A 19,856-nucleotide genomic window follows, 5' to 3' on the forward strand; every position below is an offset into this window, starting at 1 on the left:
TTTCACATTAATTAAATACCATTTTATTGGAATCTTTTTCAGATGATACATGTGAAGTAAAGTCACATCCACCAAGAAAGTAGTAATCAGTATTTTGTGAAGGCAGTTAATTATTTTATTATAACAAAAGAAAAATTCTTTTGAGAAAACTATAAAATTGTAGACAGAATCAGTTGCCAGTAAAAACCTTTAGGTGAACTGTCAGTACTTCTGACAGACATATATGAAGCACATACCCTATCCTATCTTTCGGAACTAATAGTTCCTTCCTGGGAGATGAGAACAGGATGGATTGGGGAAGGTTAGAAAGGAATGCTGGGTCATTCAGGCCCCAGGATAAGAGGGACACATCTGTTCCGAAAGCTAGGATACAGTGTATACATAAATCAAACAGCAGTACTGACAATTCATCTGGCGATAACTCTGGCCAATTCTGTCTCATAAGTTTATAATTAAGTGATTTTGCACAAATAGGGAAGTTTTAGGTGTGAAAAAAGCTATCTAGGTTATGCTGTCACAAATACCCTACCTAAAATTAATGTACCACATCAAAAATAATAAACAAAGAGAAGATAGAAGTTTTATGTTCTTGGGTGAGAATAGTGATGAAAATTTCCACTGAAAGAAGTATCCACAGTCCTACTACAACGTTTACGTTTGGCAACTTTTTCCGAAAGAATAACTGAGGATAATTGTTGGCAATATACACAAGACAGATGAAAAACCCTCAGACTTGAAAAAGAATGTAAAAGCCACTGCCACTGTTCTGAAGAAAGCAAGCACTTAACTGAACCATCAATTTAATATGTCATGTTTACAAAATACTGACAAAAATATTTATAAAAGTATGAAAAAACTGGTAGAGGCTGACTTCAGAAAAGATTGTTTGCATTCTAGGAAAGTGTAGGAAAACTTGAGTCAATTCAGTTCAGACCAGAGGCTTATCTTTGAAAATAGGCTGAAGAAAAACAAATGTACATTTGTAGATTCACAGCTTACACTGAAACCAGACTGCAGTAATAACAGTCTATGGACATGGAAAAAAAGCAAGCCTCTTGGAAAGGAGTTACAATATAAACAACAACAATGGTAAAAGAAGGGTAATGAAATGTGGCTGAAATAAATCAGGTGATGCTGAGCTTGGGATATGAGACACTGAAAGAAACTGATTAGTTTTGCTTATGTGGATAGAAAATATCTGATGATGGTGGAAGTAGAGAAAATACAAAATAAAAACTGGCAATAGCATGAAAAGTGTCTCTAGAAAAGAGAAATTGGTTAACACTGCATATAAATTGAAGTTTTCATAAGTTTTTCCTTAAAATATTTGTCAGGTGTGTAGCTTTTTATAGAAATGGAAGTGAAACATGGATGATAAACAGTCCAGGCATGAAAGAATAGAAGCTTTTGAAATGTGGAGCAATACAAGACTGCTACACATTAGATGGGGAGGAAAGAAATTTATGGCACAAATTGACTAAAAGAAGTGATAGTTAATAAGATGCTTCCTGGGAATAGCCAATTTGGTAATGGAAGGTGGGGGGGGGGGGGGGTTAAAATTGTAGAGGAGGTCCGAGGTCCGAGACTTGAGTTTAGTAGTTATGCAGAATTTTTTTTTTATTTTTTAACTTTGTTCAATGAATATACTGTAACCCATAATGCCTATTGCAAATAAAATCCAACAAGCTGACACTGATAAAGTAGTATACAATAATACAAAGAACTTATGCAAACAGTTCTGCAGATAAAGCAAAATCAACAGTATTCTATCATCGCGAATTAGTATTATAGTTCCTAAAGTCAATTTCAGCTACTGTACGTCAACCTGATATGAGTTATATAGGTCCTGACTGATACAGTCACAAAATATCATTTACTGTTCTGTTTTACTTTTATTCTGGAGTTATATTTTGGTTCCAAGTGCAAGTGACTTAATTAATGTCCTCCGCAATAAGGCAGTAATATCAGTTCCAATATGAAAAACTGTTAAGAATACCTACAACTAAGTCACAGTATTTTTCCATTGCCTTCGGCACCTAATCTATTGGTATCTTGGTCACCACTTGTGACAATGGATATCTGAAGATGAAAATTTTAAATGCAATTGATATTAAAACCCTACGGTTAATGGTCATCTGAAATACAGCCATACCCGGGTAATAAAAAACTGATAATAATTATGTAGTTACTGTTTCAGGCAACATGGTCTCTAGCACCACAGAGATTTCAGCAAGTAAGCTACAGATGTCGTCCCACGCTTAGAGCATTGTGCAAAAAGAGTGACACAGTCAGAAGAGAGTACATGTTCCAGGTTTCTTGCAGAGAGAGTTCTGCTGTGGTATGGATAACAAACATACAACAGTTTGCGACTGAAATGGTGCAACAACTGGAAATGTCCTTTAAAGTTGAAGTACAGGGGACAATACAATTCATGTGGGAAAAATTTCTACATTGCACACAGATTCATGACGAAATTCTGGCAATACAGTCACCAAATGCAATGCTGCATCCAGTCATGGAAGAGGTGCCAACAATTTGAACAAGGTTGTAAAAATGTGGTTGAGCTGATTGGGAAACCCAGATCTTGTACTATGTGATTTCCACAAACTGAAAATCACTGGAGGAGGACAGGAGGGAAATTTTTCAACAATGAGAACATTTACACAAAAGTTCTCGAATGCCTACTTGATCAAGGAATTGAACAATTGGTAGAGAATGTTACAACCTTTAATTTACAGAGACTCAAGTTTGAAGTGTAATGCAGCATTTAATAAAAGTAACAGGATGGAAATCTATTGCAATATCTTGAAATGGATAATTCTTGCTTTAATGTATTCAAGTAACATCAGAGTCCCTATGGCAAGAATGAAATACAGTAGTTCTTTTATTTTCCTTTTTTCCTCTTCAATTCTACGCTTAACATTTTATCCCCTCTTTCCAGTCCTCTATCAGTTTCAATATTAAGGATATGCCTCTTATCTAAGTGTTACAGCAGAAAGTCAAGCGCTGGCATGTCAGTTGAGAATGATAGAGAAGAGATGGCTGCAGGAAGATGTCAGCCAATCGCACGCTGACTGGACCTCCCTCTGGGATGACACCGCGACAACAGCAGCCCCTTTGCGAAGAGGACATAAGTGCGGTGTCTGACTGGTCACGGCCCAGTTGAATAGCAGCTTCTAGACTAGCAACTTGGATAGAAGCATCTACACTCGTTACTTCGCTTTTACACTCTATGTAGCACAGACTTGTGACTGTTTATACAGAAGAAAATTGCTTCTTTGTATGTCACCCTTTGCTTGTGACACATCTGTGTATTATTGTCCTTTTCCTATTGTAACAAAACGATTTGTTTGATTTGCTTGTCTAGCAATCCAAGTAAGCAGGATTCCTAGAAACCTCATATTTGATGAGCAGGGAAACACAGTATTTGGCAACGAGGTATAAGAAGAACCCAGCGCCTGGCTGCCACAAATTTTCTTTTGTCGTGGGCTTTGGTGTTTTGTGGATGCCTTAATTCTACCTTGTCTTTTCTTTGCAGGAGTGTGTTTACAAGTTTTAACAGTGTCTCTTACAGTGTTCTTTTTTTTTTATTCAATGTTTTCAGGTGGACATGGCAGAAATTTTCTTTGTTTGTGTGTTTATTTTTCTTGCTTGCATTGTCTGTTTATTGTATTCGCCTATTCCAAAATGAGCAACAAATCTCTCCCACCCCCTGCTCAGGTGCTCAACTGCAAGCGATAGATGCAACATGGCTAACATAGATGTTTCAGTTTCAGACACAGCAGATAGCTACACTGCTAAACATGGTACAGGAGCTACTTGCCGATCAAGCTGCCAATGTAGTGCAACAGATAACAACTGTAGCTCCAAGTGCTACACTGCCTTTTCGCCAGTTTAACGAAAAAGAAGGGGAAGGAAGTTGTTAACAGTATGAAGCCCACATAATTGCTCACAACATATCAGGTACTGTGAAACCACATTACTTTTTGCCAACAGTAGGAAGTGCAGTCTTTCATCTCATTCAGAAATTGTCCTCTAAACGCCACTCAGAGTGAACTTTCCTATGATCAGATTGTAGATTCCCTGACTGACTATTATGACCAACAAGTGAATGTGGTGGCAGCTAGGTACCAATTCTTTAGTTGCAAGAAAAGGCCAGAACAAACTTATTGTGAGTGGGTAACAAATTTTCAGGGTATGACGGGGAACTGCGAATTCAAATGTGCTTGTGGTGCTTTATATTCAGATTTATGTTGCATGATGCGATCGTGTACAGTGTAACTGATGTCAAACTTAGAGAACAGATTTTGAAACTGTCCGATCTATCATTCCAGCGCACAGTGCAAATTCTAGATCAGTATGATTCAGGTGCCGTGTTGGCCAATAAATTTGAACAGCCACTAATTTGTCAGGTTAAGTCGTCCCTTGCTTATGACCAGCCTAGTAGGCAGCAACAGCCGCATAGACAGATCTCTACACAGGCAAACACAATTAAGTCATGCCCTCAGTGCTATTCAAGGTACAAACACCAACACTGCACGTCCATACAGCACATTGTTACGCTTGTGGCAAGTAAGGTCACATACAATCTTTATGTTTGCAACAGAACAACCATAAGAATTTTGTCCACTCACAAATATCTAGTCACAAGGTCAATGTAATCAATGCAGCGTATTCAAAGCCTGCTACAGGCATTAGCAAAACTAACAAGTGCACAGTTTCTTCAATGCTATGACAGTCCAACAAACATTTTGTTCATTTGCATAATAGTGGAAAGAATGTGAAATTTCAGCTGCACATGGGTGCCTCGGTTACAGTGCTGAATTGTAACACTTATGAACTGTTAGGGTACCCACGCCTGTTTAAAACTAGCACGCATCTGACGGCTTATAATGGACAAGAAATTCCCATTCTCGGAAAATGTACTTAGCTTGCCTCGGATCACTCGCATACGCGAACTGTAACTTTCACTGTGCTACAATCACATGATTGTGAGAATATATTTGGCCTTGATTTGTTTGGCTTTCAAATTCAGGGAAATGTGTTGTCAGTGACTGTAGTCAATGCAAAAGATAGTGTAGCTCACTTGCTGAAAGAATTCCCGGAACTCTTTTTCTGAAGGTTTAGGCAGGGCTAACAATTTTGTTGCACGTATTACTATGAAAGACAATGCTCAGCCGAAATTTTGCTAGGCCAGAACTGTTTCCCTTGCATTATGGTATAAAGTAGCTGCTGAACTTAAGGAATTGCAAGAAAGTGAAGCTATTGTGGCCATACAAGTTAGTAACTGGGCAAGTCCACAGATTTGCTCCCCAAACCTTCAGGCTGCATTCGCCTCCGTGTTGACTTCAAGTCTTCAGTCAACCCACAAACTGTGATTGATACTTATCCATTGCTACGCCCAGAGGTTCTCATGGACAGATTGGGCGCTGTTGCTACTTTTCAAAAATTGATTTGTGCAATGCATATCTTCCAATACCACAAGATGAAGAATCTCAAATTGTGTGTGTTGTGAACACTCATTTGGACTTGTTTAAATATTTGCATTTGCCTTTTAGCAGTGCTTCTCCACCTGCCATTTCCAATGGTATCTGGAGCAGAGTACCAAACTGTTCAAACTGTTTGGACGATATTGTCACAGCAGGTTGTACATCTGAAGAGCACATTGCAAATTTGTGTGCTTTGTTTTGTGTGTTGTCTGATGCAGGACTAAAGTGTAGACTGGACAAGTGTAATTTTTTAAAATCTGAATTGCAGTATCTTGGTCATGTCATTAACAGTCAAGGTGTACATCCTTTTCAGTCACGTTTGTTAGCCATACGTGATCTGCCATTCCTCGCAATGTCACGGAATTGCAGTCAGTTTTAGGGAAAATGAACTACTATATTCGGTTCTTACTGAATGCTGCACAAATTGCAGCTCCATTGCATCGCTTGTGTTGCAAGAACATTCCCTTTGTCTGGACAGATGAGTGCCAAAAAGCTTTTCAAAAACTTAAAAGCTGCATTGCTCATGAACAATACTTGGTTCACTTTGATCCGGACAAACTAGTTGTGTAGCAAATTGATACTTCCTCTTTAGGAATCGGTGCAGTGCTTTCACACAGATTTGGTGATAAAGACAGGCCTATTTCTTTCGAATCAAAAGTGTTGTCCAAAACTCAGTGCAACTATTCACAAATAGAGAAAGAGGCACTAGCTACTGTGTATGGTGTCACTAAATTCCACCACTATTTGTATGGCAGGAAATTCTACTTAGTAATGGATTACAATCCATTGCAGTCCTTGTTTCATCTGATGAAGCCGGTTCCTGTACGAACTGTCCAAAAATTGCAAAGATGGGCTTTGTTGTTGTCTCAATACCAATATGAGATTGTGTACCATTCGAGAGCTCACCATGCTAATGCGGACGCACTTTCGTGCCTTCCAATTGGCCCTGATATAGACTATGACGCTTCTGCTGCATCTTGTTGTCACATCGATGCTCAGGATTCTGAATTGCTTGAATCCCTTCCTCTGAACTATAGCAAAATGGCACAGGCCATGGAAGCTGATTCTGATTTGAACATTTTGCTCAAATACATTCACACATCTTGACCTCGCTCATTGTAGAGCATAAAGAACTCTGCAGTGTGCTGATATTTTGCACGTCGGCATAGCCTCGCAATACAGCAAGGTGTAATTGTTGTTCAAAATTGAGAGTGGACAGTCATGTGTTGATCCCTTTGCAAACAGAAGTGCTGCAGTTACTTCACCAAGAACACTGGGGGATTGTTCGTATGAAACAGTTAGCACGTAGACACTGTACTTGGCAGGGTATGGAGAGACAAATAGAACAGATGACATCAAAATGTCACGCATTTGCAGTAAATCAGTTCGTTGCAACACAAAAATTCTCTGCTTGGCCATACCCTTGCAATCACCATGGCAATGTGTGCACGTAGACTTTGCAGGACCTTTTTAGAACATTTGTTGGTTGATTGTGGTCAACTCTTGCAGCAAGTTTCCTTTAGCTGTGCCATCGACAACATCACGTAGCACAAATCAGGTATTGTCCTCTATTTTTTGCCTCGAAGGTTTGCCTGAAGTCATAATGTCAAGACAACGGCCCTCCGTTCACGTCAAGTGAATTTGAAACATTCTGTGAACACAATGGCATACAGCATATCACTAGTGCGCCGTTCTATCCACAGTCAACTTCAAGTAGCAGATGGCCTAACTTCACACCGCTCACACCAGGGATCAAGTGCGGCAACTGTTTCTCGCCTCCTATCTTTCGCATCCACGAGATGGACCATCGCTGGCGGAACTGTTTCACAGCTGCTGCCATCAGACACTGCTCCACCCTCCTCAGCATCCGGCGCCAAATAAGGGCATCAAGTATCGCTTCGCACTGCATGATAGTGTGTTTTACACAGATTTCAGCGGCAGCAGACAGTGAGTGGGAGGCGAGATCCTTTGTCATTCTGGTGCATGCGTGCATCTCATTTCGGGCCAGGATGGATTGCAGCACCACCACTATCAAGTTCGCCACTGTCATGTGCACAATGATCCTTCTGAATCTCTCCTCCCAGATTCACGGATCCCGAGGAAACTGTGGCCGCAGCAACCGCCTAAGAGTGTCATCACGAGATGGCGGGACGACGCCATGGAGACTGAACCTTCACCTCCCCTCGTCCTACCGGTGGAGCTGGACCCACCCATGCCACAGCAGCCAACGTCTTCTACATCTTCGTACGGACTTCCAGAGGTGGACACATACCCTTCTGGGTGTTTTACAGGGGGTGTTTCCACCGGAGCGCAGGCCGGATGGCGGGGTACAACCGGAAGTACATCATCCCGTGCAGCCACAGCTTCTGGTCCATTGCAGCGCCCACGCTCCTGTCACTCCTCCCATTATTGTGTTCCTTATACGACGACGATCTGTCGCATTGCGGGGTTTGGGGAATGTTACGGTGTAAAGTCATGCGTCAGCATGCCAGTTGGAAATGACAGAAGAGATGGCTATGAGAAGACATCAGCCAATTGCATGTTGACCAGACCTCCCTCCAGGATGACAATGCAATAGCAGTGGCCCCTAAGTGAAGAGGACACAAGCACCACATCTAACTGTTCGCAGCTCAGTTGAATAGCAGCTTCAAGACTAGCGACTTGGATAGAAGTGTCTGAGCTCATTATTTCGCCTTTACGCTCTATGTAGCACAGACTTGTGATTGTTTAAACTAAAGATAATTGCTTATTTTATATGTCGCCCTTTGCCAACAAAACATCTGTGTAATGCAAATTTAAGTATTCTCTCTTTGCCTACTGTAATAAATCTTATTAATATGTTGTGTCTAATTTGATTGTCTAGCGATCCAAGTAAGCAGGATTCCTAGACACCCAATATTTGACGAGCAGGGAGACATAATACTTAGTATGTCGCACCACCTTCTTAAATTACAGTCCTTATGCACTCCTACTGAAGAGGGATATTTGGCTGCCTCGTTCATTTTTAAGAAGGTTGGTAATTCATTGGAGAGTTACTTGGTTTTAAATAAAATGCTTCAACAGTGTACTCTTTATACAGTCTTCAGAGTACCAGCAAACTCCTCTATACAACTATGAATCTAAAACTGGGGCAATTTTGCAAATGATGTACCAGTATCGTCTTTCTTTACAACACAAATGAATCAAAACATTACGATGACCTATTTAATAGCATTTTGGTTCACCTTTGGAACGCTAATAGCAGTGATACAATATGACATGGTTTTGACAAGTCCCTCAGTAGGTTTCCACAGGTGTGTGACAAAATTATAAGAAAGTGGTTTGTGGGTGCAGAGCTAGTACCTAACAGCATCCTGGTGTGTTCCAGTGGATGAATTTGATGTTCAATATATCAACATGAATTCACTATCATGCTCCTCAAACCACAGCCGTACGGTTGTGGCCTCATGAAATGAACAGTTACCCAACTAGAAGATGTCATCCTCACTCAGGAAGACCTCAAACATGAAGGAATATAGGAGGTCTGCAGTAATGTTCATGCAGTTCACAGCAAAGCCTTTGTTATTACTACAGGCCCCATGGAATCCCGGGTTAATGTCAAGCATTAAACTGCCGCACCACCTCACCAACGGTCAACGTCTGTCATACGGCGCACATTTTGAGCAGCCTTCTGCCTCGGTGCCATCTTATTCGTATACAAACCATCAACGTAATGTAACAAGAAATGTGTGTCATCCAGTTAAGTGACATGACTCCACTGATGCACAGTCCAATTTTTATGACGCCATGCCCACTGCAATAATGATTAATGTCATTTGGTCATCACGGGAACATACTGGAGTCGTGCTGTGGGGCACCTACGTTCAACAGGGTGTGCCGAATGGCGTGCTCCAAAACAATTGTACCTGCTACAGCACTGTATTCTAGCAAGTGCAGACATATCCTGCAAGGGGAAAGCAATCATCAGAAATAAAAAAGACAGTGGGGCTATACGCAGCATATTTCATGCATGGGTCTTGGTTACATAATTTCTGAAAATGTTCACATCTATTGAGTGAAAGCTACATGTGACTAGCAGCATTATATTCTGCAATCAGACCTGCCACAGATCACCTTCTGTCCTGCGTTACAGAGCGAGCAAGCCTCTAACCTCCAAGTTCTGCAATGAAGTGTGGGTATTCAACACCTTGCTGCCTACTTGCAGCTTCACCAACCATCCACTGTTTTCCATGGATTTTTGTGAACAACTTCACCATTTCCAAGATGCGCATTCCCAGGTGCTGGGTCATAATCTGCTCCTTATCAAACTCACTTAAGTCAATGGATTTCCTTACTTGTGGCCTGTATCTTCACCAGAATGATTTCCAATTTGTCATTGCCCCACTGATATACATTTCTTGCTACACCAAGCTTGCAACGCCACTAGGCAGTATTCAATCTTGATTCTTCAGTGTATATTCTTATATATGTTGCTGCGAATGGGGTGATATAAATGTCAAAATACATAAAGCCTTCAGGTAGAGATTTTATTTCCTTTTGTTCTGAACACAATATTCCATTATTAATACCGGAAGCTCTTCACTACAGAAAATGCAATAGCAAGTTGTATATCAAAGAAAACAGAAATGTGTACTAGCACGCGTGAGGTAAAAGGTCATTAAACAATGCTGAGAATTCTTTTAATCAGCTTCTCAGAGAAACAGTGTGATCCTGTTCTATTAACTTACTTTATGTTACTACTCACAAGGTAGATGCTACAGCTCAAACTGAATAAAACTTATTTTAAAATATGGATAAATATGAGCCACACCCTTCAAGGTTATTTATCTGTAAAATCTGTATTAGTGTACAACTGATGTTTGAATGCTAAAAAATCTATAGACTAGAGAAGCAAAAGTAATTGTCGAAACAATACCATGTAAGATACAATTTTGACCATCAGATTCACAAATGTCATAAATGTACTATTTGACAATGTGTGTACGACATCTTGAACTCAGTCATTTTTCCACAAAAAAGAAGTTTCTGTGTTGTACATTCTTGTTTTATTTGTCTCAGAAGTGAAATTTCTGAGTTACAATGAACAATGTTTTAGTATAGCTGAATAGAACAGCACGGATATTTGACAAGGGCAGAGATGCTACATAATATTTGGTGTTTACACACTGCAGTATGCCATTACCAAAAGCCAAAGTAATCACATTACCTACAACTTAGCCACAAACTGTTCCACTCCCCCTTGCTTTAATAAATTCATTACAATTCCACATTTTCAGAAAGCACACATCAGATCAACTTTTAATTTGGGAAATATGACACTAATTAAAGCAAAATGAAAACCTGCCCTGGGTGGTAGCACTGTCTTTTTTTACTGAGAAACAAGTAGGGGAAGATGATAAAAGTGTACACTGCAGTATTTTAACATGTGGGGCACTGTCACATGCTACGTATCTGTATACCAATCCAGCACAGCACTTTTGTTTAACAATACTCCTTGCACATGCGACTTTATCAACAATTCTTCACCATGTAATGCGTACAAATCCATGTTTTGCTTAAGTAAACCACTGTCCCCTTTAATTCTGTTGATCTTTTTCTTGTTCACACTTGATGGCTCATTTATTCTGACATCTTTTAAAACCAAATACCTTCAGACAGAACAAATTTCTTCATACTTTCCTTGATAGCCCAGGAATCCAGTTCTGTGACAAAAGCGAAGTTTTCATTGTATTGTTAATAATCCCACATCTTCACCCGCCTATGCACTCGACACATATAGAACACCCCCCCCCCCCCCCCCTCGTCCACCTCATCCTCTCACCTCTTAATTGTCTCCTCGTCCCCACTGCCTCTTCATCTACTCCATCCCCCCCTCTCTGATCGTATCTTCTTCCCCCTCCCTCTGATTGTATCCTCTTCCCCTTCTCTTTTTATCTCTGTCCCCCTCTTCCTTTTCCACTGCCCACTATACCTTCCACCTGTCTCAGCAATTTCCCTCTCCTCCCTTCACTCTGTCCCTCTCTTCCTCTATGTATCTCAACCTATTACCAGCTGTGGTCATCAGCACATCTACCCCTGCAATGCAGTTCAGTTAAACAGGCCGATACTACTACAACACGTATGTCATGCTAGGCGGGCTACACATCAGGGGCTTGAATAATCATTTTTTTGCATCTGACCTCCATCCAAAGCAGGTCAATACCACTACAACACAGGATACCAGTCATGCAGGGAATCCAGGGCCCAGAAATCTCCTCCTTACCTTGACATATAGGCTGCCCTCCAAAGCAGGTCGATTTGGCAGACTGATATTGTTCCACACAACATACCTGTTGTGCAGGGCAGCCTATATGCCGGGCGGTGGAAGAAACATGCCTGCCTTTTTGTATATCCCCACTGCTTTTGGGGCTATGAGGTTATAAACTCCACAATGCTGATACTTGTGAAGCCTGCTGTTTCTATGCTTAATTTGGTTATAATTCATCAAAGGGTTTGGGAGGAGATCCTAGGCTTATACACATACCTTCTGCTTTATATACACAACCGACTGCTGCCCTACATGTCGATCCATATCATCGGTTGGATACTTATTGTATGTCCTTTGTTGCTTCTTCTTTGGGGCAGAAACTTTCAGCTCCACATGATGTAGTGTAATCTGGCCGTAATTAGCACACCATCAACTTACCTTCAACATTTTACTTCCACACTCAGTCACCTAGTATGGTCAATACTGTCACTCTTTCCTGCTCCTCGCTGTTGATAAATTTACTTATCTTAACATCTACTAATGCAGCTAGATACAAACATTTTCTGTGGTCTCTTGCTGTGCTTGCACCATGCTGTAACAATGTGCACTGCTTTGAACAGGAATGTGGCTGTACCCAATCCCACAACCCAGTTAGTTCTTACTAAGGCTGGGTCTACAGTTTGCTTTTTTTGTTGAGTAATACTGCCATGTGTTAGCATATAATGTTTCACGGAAATGTTTTGTGTTTGCTGCTGCTACTGGTACTGTTTCTTCAATAACTTGTGCTTCTGTAGACTTTGAAACAAATCTAAACATCAAATGTACTAAGAAGTAGAGTTTTACATGTAAGCTTCCTTGATGGGTGGCATAATCAACACAGTCTCAATATATATTTTAAAATCATTTTATTCAGTTTCAACTGTTCAAGCTGAGGTATTTCTGTGGAGGTAGACATTCTCCACTGGAACACAGTAGTAGTTTAGTTTGATTCAAGAAGTGTCCTATCTGAAGATGGCATCTACATGGACCATTGAGATAGTATGTCAAATTTATTTTGGAGCTTGACAGCAAATCTGAGAACAACTATGTTACAATGCCAGATAAGCTTAGATGCTCACAAGGAAAATATATGTCTACTCAAAAAGGACACAAATACTCTAAGAAGCCTAATATAAATATGTTGCAGCAAATGCCCCTGAGGTTGCCTGCTACTGACTTAGTGTCTCTTCAACATACAGCTCAACCCGAGACTGATAAAATTTTAAAATTGGCACAAAGTTATAAAGAACTAATGATGCAGACATCCTCAACTTGGGAATTAAGAATTCACTAAACCCATACCCTGACATAACTGGCAGAGGCCTCCTGGGAAAAACAACAGGTTAAAATCTCTATATTAAAACTTTGTAGAGTCCAGACAACACAGGATATTTTATAATGTGCATTACACTTATAATGAACCCTTAAATGATGACAGTTTCCTACCTACATTCCAATTTTTCTCTTGCCAGGTGGTGAAACACACACAAAATGTGACAAACTGACAGTTGTACACCAGACAACGACAGAGCCTCATACCAATGTAAAAGTCATGTTACTGATGAACAAAGACTGCCTTGTCTGTCTTTGTGACTTTCAGGAGATAGCTATGTCCAGAATGTTGATCTACTGATCTTGGCTTAATTTCACCTTCCCATAGTCTGCTGTGTTACACACCATTCCAGAGGAATGATGTGTACCCCTACGTATTCTTAATGATGAACGATAGCTCTCATATGAAAACCAGAAAATAAGTTATCATACAGGATAGAACAAATATTACTGGTTTATTTAACTGTGGAGAATCATGCTGAGGGATGACACGTCTTCAAGATGGGATGATGATCACAGCGAACCCGAATACAGAAGCTCCTAGTATTGCTGGCCATTTTGCAAAGTCCTCAGAAAACACCTAGTTTTGGCAATAGTTTTGTGTTGATAAGAAAAATTAAATGTGATGTTAGAATTCTTTCTTTGACAGACTTCTATGTAGAGGTTTCAAGTCAGATTTGACAAACTCTGGCTTCAGCTGCTACAGACTGTGGTCGCGCACGCGAGCAAGTGTGTGTGTGTGTGTGTGTGTGTGTGTGTGTGTGTGTGTGTGTGTGTGTGTGGTCTATTTATGACAAAGACCTAGTTGGCTGAAAGCTCATTTTTCGACAGTCTTTTTGTTGTGCCTATCTGCGACTCAGTATCTCTTCTTTATGGTGAGTACCAACTATACTTTTCATAATATTGTCAAAAGACAAAACACATTCAAATACAGGAAAGCTAGGTTCTGGTGAGACACAGCTTCTTGTGACTAGGTATTTAACTACAAACCACTTTATTGCCTGTTTGTTAGGTAAATGGTTTCTATGAAGTAGACAGTGAAAAATAGGTGAAATAGTAGACAGACAGAAATGGTTCAATGCAGATATAAAGACATCCAAATTTGTTCTGATGGATATGATGCTGTTAAGTACACACACATTTAGTTTAAAAACAAGGAAGAAGTTTGAAACTTAAGGAAGACGTTTATCTCAAACATTTTCATACTGACATATCATGAAATTGATGATTAAATTAATTTATACTTATTACACAAACAAACATGGTTTTTTGCTGACAGTATTCTTTTCTGCAGATGCATTTCTTATTGCCGAAAGAACACCCCCTGCAAAGTTGAAATGTAGCCACCGAATAAAATAATGACTTATGTTGATAAATGGTATGTCCGAGAGAGAGAGAGAGAGAGAGAGAGAGAGAGAGAGAGAGAGAACAACCAATTCAACAGAATAAAGTTGTTTACATGCTTTACGAAATTACCACTATACAGCATACAACTTACCCAATTTTAGTAACATCGCAAGCAGATGATTTGCCTGTTCTCTGATTAGTTACAATAACAAATTCTACTTGATCTCCAGGCTGAAGTGTTACACCATCTTTTACTTCAGACATGTGGAAAAACAGATTCTTTCCTTCATCAAGTTCATATGCCAGAAATCCAAAGAGACCTACAAAATGTACAGAAAATGCATTTAGAATATTGCAAACCTGTTCACTTCTTGTGCGAGTAACCACAATACTCGAGAGAGAAGGAGGTGGAGAAAGGTGAAGGCACTGTGGGATGTCAGGGAAGGTAGGTGAGAGGGGATGGTGGGAAAGATGGATGATGGGATGGCGGGAGGGTGGGAGGGAGAGAGGACACTTTGATGGGAGGGAGGGAATCATGGGGAATGAAGAACGGCAGAAGTAGATATTACTTAAGAGGATTGAAACACAGGTAGCTTTATCTCACAGCATTCATGGAAGTTTACATCATACACACACTTGCTGCATAGGGCAACACAATCTACGTTTCACTAGAAAATGGCAACTGATGGTTTTAAGTCTCTCTTCTCATTCCTGAAAATAGCTTTTTTAAATCAGTTCATATGGCAGAACAGTCATTGGAAGCAAGCATAATATAGTAAATGACAAGGCATAAGAATCATTTCATTTATTAAGACATTAAAACAATAGATACAGTACAAAACAATGTGAAAATTTCACTCCATAATTGGCAGTATCTCATTCTTCACTAATTACAGCCCATTTTTTTCAATAAAACAGGAAAATGAACATTCACACAATACTTTAGTTGAATTTCAAGGGTTAGTTCCTGTTCAAATCATGAGCAAGTACAATGTGTAATAATGACACACATACAACATAACAATATTACAGTGGCCTTTTCACAACAGAAGCCTGATTGAACGCGCCAGCAGTGGTGGATGTGGGGAGTGAGATAGCAGAGTTTTGAGAGCGGGTGATTTGGACGTGTGTCCATCAGAGACAGTAAATTTGTAATATTGGATATCATGAACTGATTATATATATGATGACTTTTGAACAGCATTTAACTATAGTTCTACATTACTTATCTCAAACTGTTGTAAAACATGTCTTACATTTGAGCTTATAGTATTTTTGGCTATTAAAAAACTTCTCTGTAGAAATAAACACCAACTCCGCACACAGTAACCTTGTGAAATCTGACTCATTCTGCTTCTGCTTGCTCATGAGATACAGGAACCTGTAGATAATGGCACCCCTGTTGATGCCATGTTATTTGACTTCCACAATATTTCAGTACAGTCCAACACTGTTGACCGCTGAACAAAATACAAGTTTATGGAATACCTGGACCAGCTTCGTGATGAGAATGACGAGTTTCCTAGCAAACTGATATCCTCAGATCATACTTAATGGAGAAAACAAATTGTGAGATAAAGTATATCTTTGATTTATTCCGATGTAGTGTTATAGAACACATACTAGTCACAATACAGGAGAAGTCTGATATACCGCAGTCTGATATACCATGCTTTTGGATAAAATGCAGTATCAAGTATGTTCCCCAAAATAAAATATCATTTATGAATCATTTTTGCACTCGCAGCCTGTTTTACAAATTTGGAAAAATGTTATTACAGTCTGCATGTAGATTCTCTGCACTTTAATTTACTGCTGCAACCTCCAAGCCCTCTAAATAATAACCAAAACAGATGGGTGTAATGAACTCAATGTTTGGATTGTCTTAACATACTAGGGTTATTGCTGGTGAGAAGCTTTGAATACTCATCTCATGGTTAACACTGTGACACAGTCAACAAAGTGGCTATGCAACAGTACCTGGCAATAAACAAAATGAGCACAACCATCACATGGAGCATAAATTGTTCATTAACTGTCTAGATTTTTGTGTGGTTATTATGATATCACAGAAACAGAAAGCATATTCTGTGAGTACTAAAGATCATTGATCGTGTGGAGAACAGTAGAACTAAAGCAAGCTTATAATGCAAGTGTAGTGTTCCTGAAGGAACAATCAGGGGATAGGTGAAAGAAGAGAATAAACTTAGAATTTTTGCCAACGCAGTTGGCTGGAAAGAGAAAGGACTAAACCAGGAAAATACAGTGAACTTGACGGATGTCTCTACAGGTGTGATACGCTTAGTGTCAAAAGTGCAGTCATATGGGATATCAAGTGAAATCTGTGACTGGACTGATGATTTTTTGGTAGGAAGGATGCAACATGTTATCTTGGATGGAAAGTCCTCACCAGATGCAGAAGTAACTTTGGGTGTGTCCCAGGGAAGTGTGTTGGGATCCGTGCTTTCACACTGTATATTAACGACCTTGCAAGACAATATTAATAACAAAATCATGCTTTTTGCAGATGATGCAATTATCTGTAATGAAGTCCTAACAGAAAGAAGCTGCGAACATATTCAGTCAGATCTTGGTAAGATTTCAAAGTTGTGCAGCAGAGATTTGCAACTTGCTTTAAATGTTCAGAATTGTAAAATTTTGCACGTTACATAACAAAAAACGTAGTATCCTATGAGTATAACATCAAAGAGTTACTACAGGAATTGGCCAACTCATTCAAATACCTAGGTGTAAGAATTTGTATGGATATGAATGATCACATAGGCTCATTCTTGCGTAAAGCAGGTGGCAGACTTCGGTTTATTAGTAGAATACTAGGGAAGTGTAATCCGTCTACAAAGGAGATTGCTTCAGTGTTATCAAGCCACTTTACAGAACCTCAGACAACCCATCAAGTCAAAACGCCGAGGCATGTTGTTCAATGGTGTTATCCTCCTGCGTGATAACGCCTGCCCACACACAGCCAATCCGGTGAAGATGACACTGCAGCAGTTTCATGGGAAACGGCTGGAACATCCACCATACAGTCCCGACCTTTCACCGTTTGACTTTCATCTGTTTGGACCTCTAAAACAAGCTATTTACGGACATTGATTCACAACTGACGACAAAGTGTGTGACTGGGTCCAGCCCTGGATCTGACAACAACCTACTAGTTTTTCAAGGATGAAATCTACTGGCTAGTGTCGCAATGGGATAAATGTGCCAAAAAGTTTGGCGACTATTTTTGAGTTGTGTACTCTGTAAAACTACATTTTTGAGTTAATAAAATCGAGTTTCATTTGAATGTGACACCTCATTTCTATCAATTAGCAAGGTTGCCAGTAGACGCTACACCTGCAATAAAGTTCTTACACCTCCAGATGAGTGAGTGACTGCTAGTTCTGGTTACAAGCACATCAAAGCAAAAGTCGGTCAGCCAAAGTAGAGCTGAAACTGACATCATTATATGAATAATGAAATGCGTATTTCTTCCCAATGCAAGTACCTGCACCCACAATATATTCATAATTCAACAAAAGAATTATAAAAATGATCCTGTAGGGCTTTTGGGACTTTGGACTTGATACTTGAAATGGTGTTATGAAAGGGAGAAGAAAGCTCAAGGATTACAATTCATGGAACTGTCCAAGGTGATTATGCACGGTTATTCTAAATGATGGACCATTTTCAAAAATTCATATGTATTCAAAGACAAATCCAAAATGAACAAGCTTTAAACCAATGAAAAGAAGAAGTTTCAAAATTTTTGGCAGGAAACAGCAGCTGGGCAGTGATGGTTTCTGAAGCGACCAATAGAGTTCGCGCAGCAATAGGGCCGCCATTCAATTTCACTGTCAGTTATGAGTGAGATGGCAACTGTGGAGCACTTTGTACCAAATTCAGTATTGAACCACCAACTCGCAAAAGCATTAGCCATTAGTTTAAGCAATTTAAACAGACTGGCAGTGTGTGCAAAGGAAAATGCACAGGCCGACCACATGTCAGAAGATGATGTCCAACAGATTCAGGAAAGCTTTGTGTGCAGTCCCAGTAAGTATACCAATAGAGCCAGTCGAGAACTTTGAATACCCCCAAACCAACTGTATGGAAAATACTGAGACGGCGTTTGCTGTACAAGTCCTACCAATTACAACTTGTGCAGGCTCTCAACCCCAATGACAAAGAGAAGAATCTCGCATTTTGTGGTTATGTGCTAGCAAAGATGGAGGATGACGCATTTCTATACAGCATGTAATTTTTAGCGATGAAGCAACATTCAACCTTCGTGGACAAGTTAACAGACACAGTGTTCGCATATGGGGTTTGAAAAACCCACATTCACGATTGCAACATGAAAGAGACTCACCAAAGAGCAACGTGTTCTGTGCCGTATCCCGTACAAAGGTTTATGGACCATTTTGCTCTGAGGAAAGAACAGTAACAGGAATCATGTACATGGATATGTTGGGACAATGGCTGTTCCCTCAAGTTACTGAAGATTCCCAGAACTTCAATTTCCAACAGGAAGGAGCTCTGCCCCATTGGCACAGCAATGTATGAGACTTTTTGAATGACTCCCTTCCTCAGTGCTGGATCAGTCGCAGTGGACTTTAGGACCTGGCTCAGCACTTCTGACCGCCCAGATCTCCTGATCTCTCACCTTGCTACTATTTCTTACGGGGAAGGAAACTGTATGTACTGCCTCTACCAAAAACTCTGAATGATCTGCGGAATTGGATCACTGCTGCCATGTGCTCAGTAACAGCAGACACACTTTAGCGTGTGTGGGAAAAGATTGCTTACCATGTCGATGTTTGCCGTGCTGCCAACATTGGTCACACTGAACATTTATAATTATTAAATAATGATTAAAACTAAATACAAATTATTACATTTATTAAACTGATATCAAACATTATGAAAAAACTTTGAAACTTCCTCTTTTCACTGCTATAAAACTTGTTCATTTTGGATTTGGATTTAAATAAATACAAAGTTCTGAACATGGGCCCATCATTTAGAATAACCGTGGCTGGAGGAAGTCTACTTTTCTCTGGCCCCCAGCCAACCAGATAAGGGCAAAGACAGCTACAGAGTAAAGAATGTCTTCTAGCTGGAACATTTGTAATAGTAAAATTGAGAAGTCTAACAAGTAATGGGTATCAGCTAGAATGACAATAATAGAATAATGCGAGAAAAGTAATCAGATCAGTAGGTGTTTGGAGCAAAGCGACAAGCATGTGTCCCCTTGGGCTCTGCATGCAATGGAGATTGTCCTTCCTACAACTGTCCACCCTGACACATTACAGAGAAAATGTTACATTGAAAGTGTTAAAAATGGGAGAACAGCAGTCACTACTCACTGGAGTCCCACTCCTAAAATGGAAAATAGGGTGTGG

At 39.9% G+C, this 19,856-nt stretch overlaps 1 protein-coding gene across 1 annotated transcript in view; it reads right to left on the bottom strand.

The window, feature by feature from the left end:
- Window positions 1–19,856, bottom strand: part of LOC124796470 (cold shock domain-containing protein E1) — a 72,245-nt gene that overhangs the window by 8,432 nt on the left and 43,957 nt on the right. The window contains exon 13 of the mRNA XM_047260696.1: window positions 14,606–14,774. Coding sequence (XP_047116652.1) covers window positions 14,606–14,774 — 169 coding nt within the window. The remainder of the gene's footprint in view (window positions 1–14,605; window positions 14,775–19,856) is intronic.

This window comes from Schistocerca piceifrons, chromosome 4, assembly GCF_021461385.2.
Source record: "Schistocerca piceifrons isolate TAMUIC-IGC-003096 chromosome 4, iqSchPice1.1, whole genome shotgun sequence".
NCBI classification, from domain to species: domain Eukaryota; kingdom Metazoa; phylum Arthropoda; class Insecta; order Orthoptera; family Acrididae; genus Schistocerca; species Schistocerca piceifrons.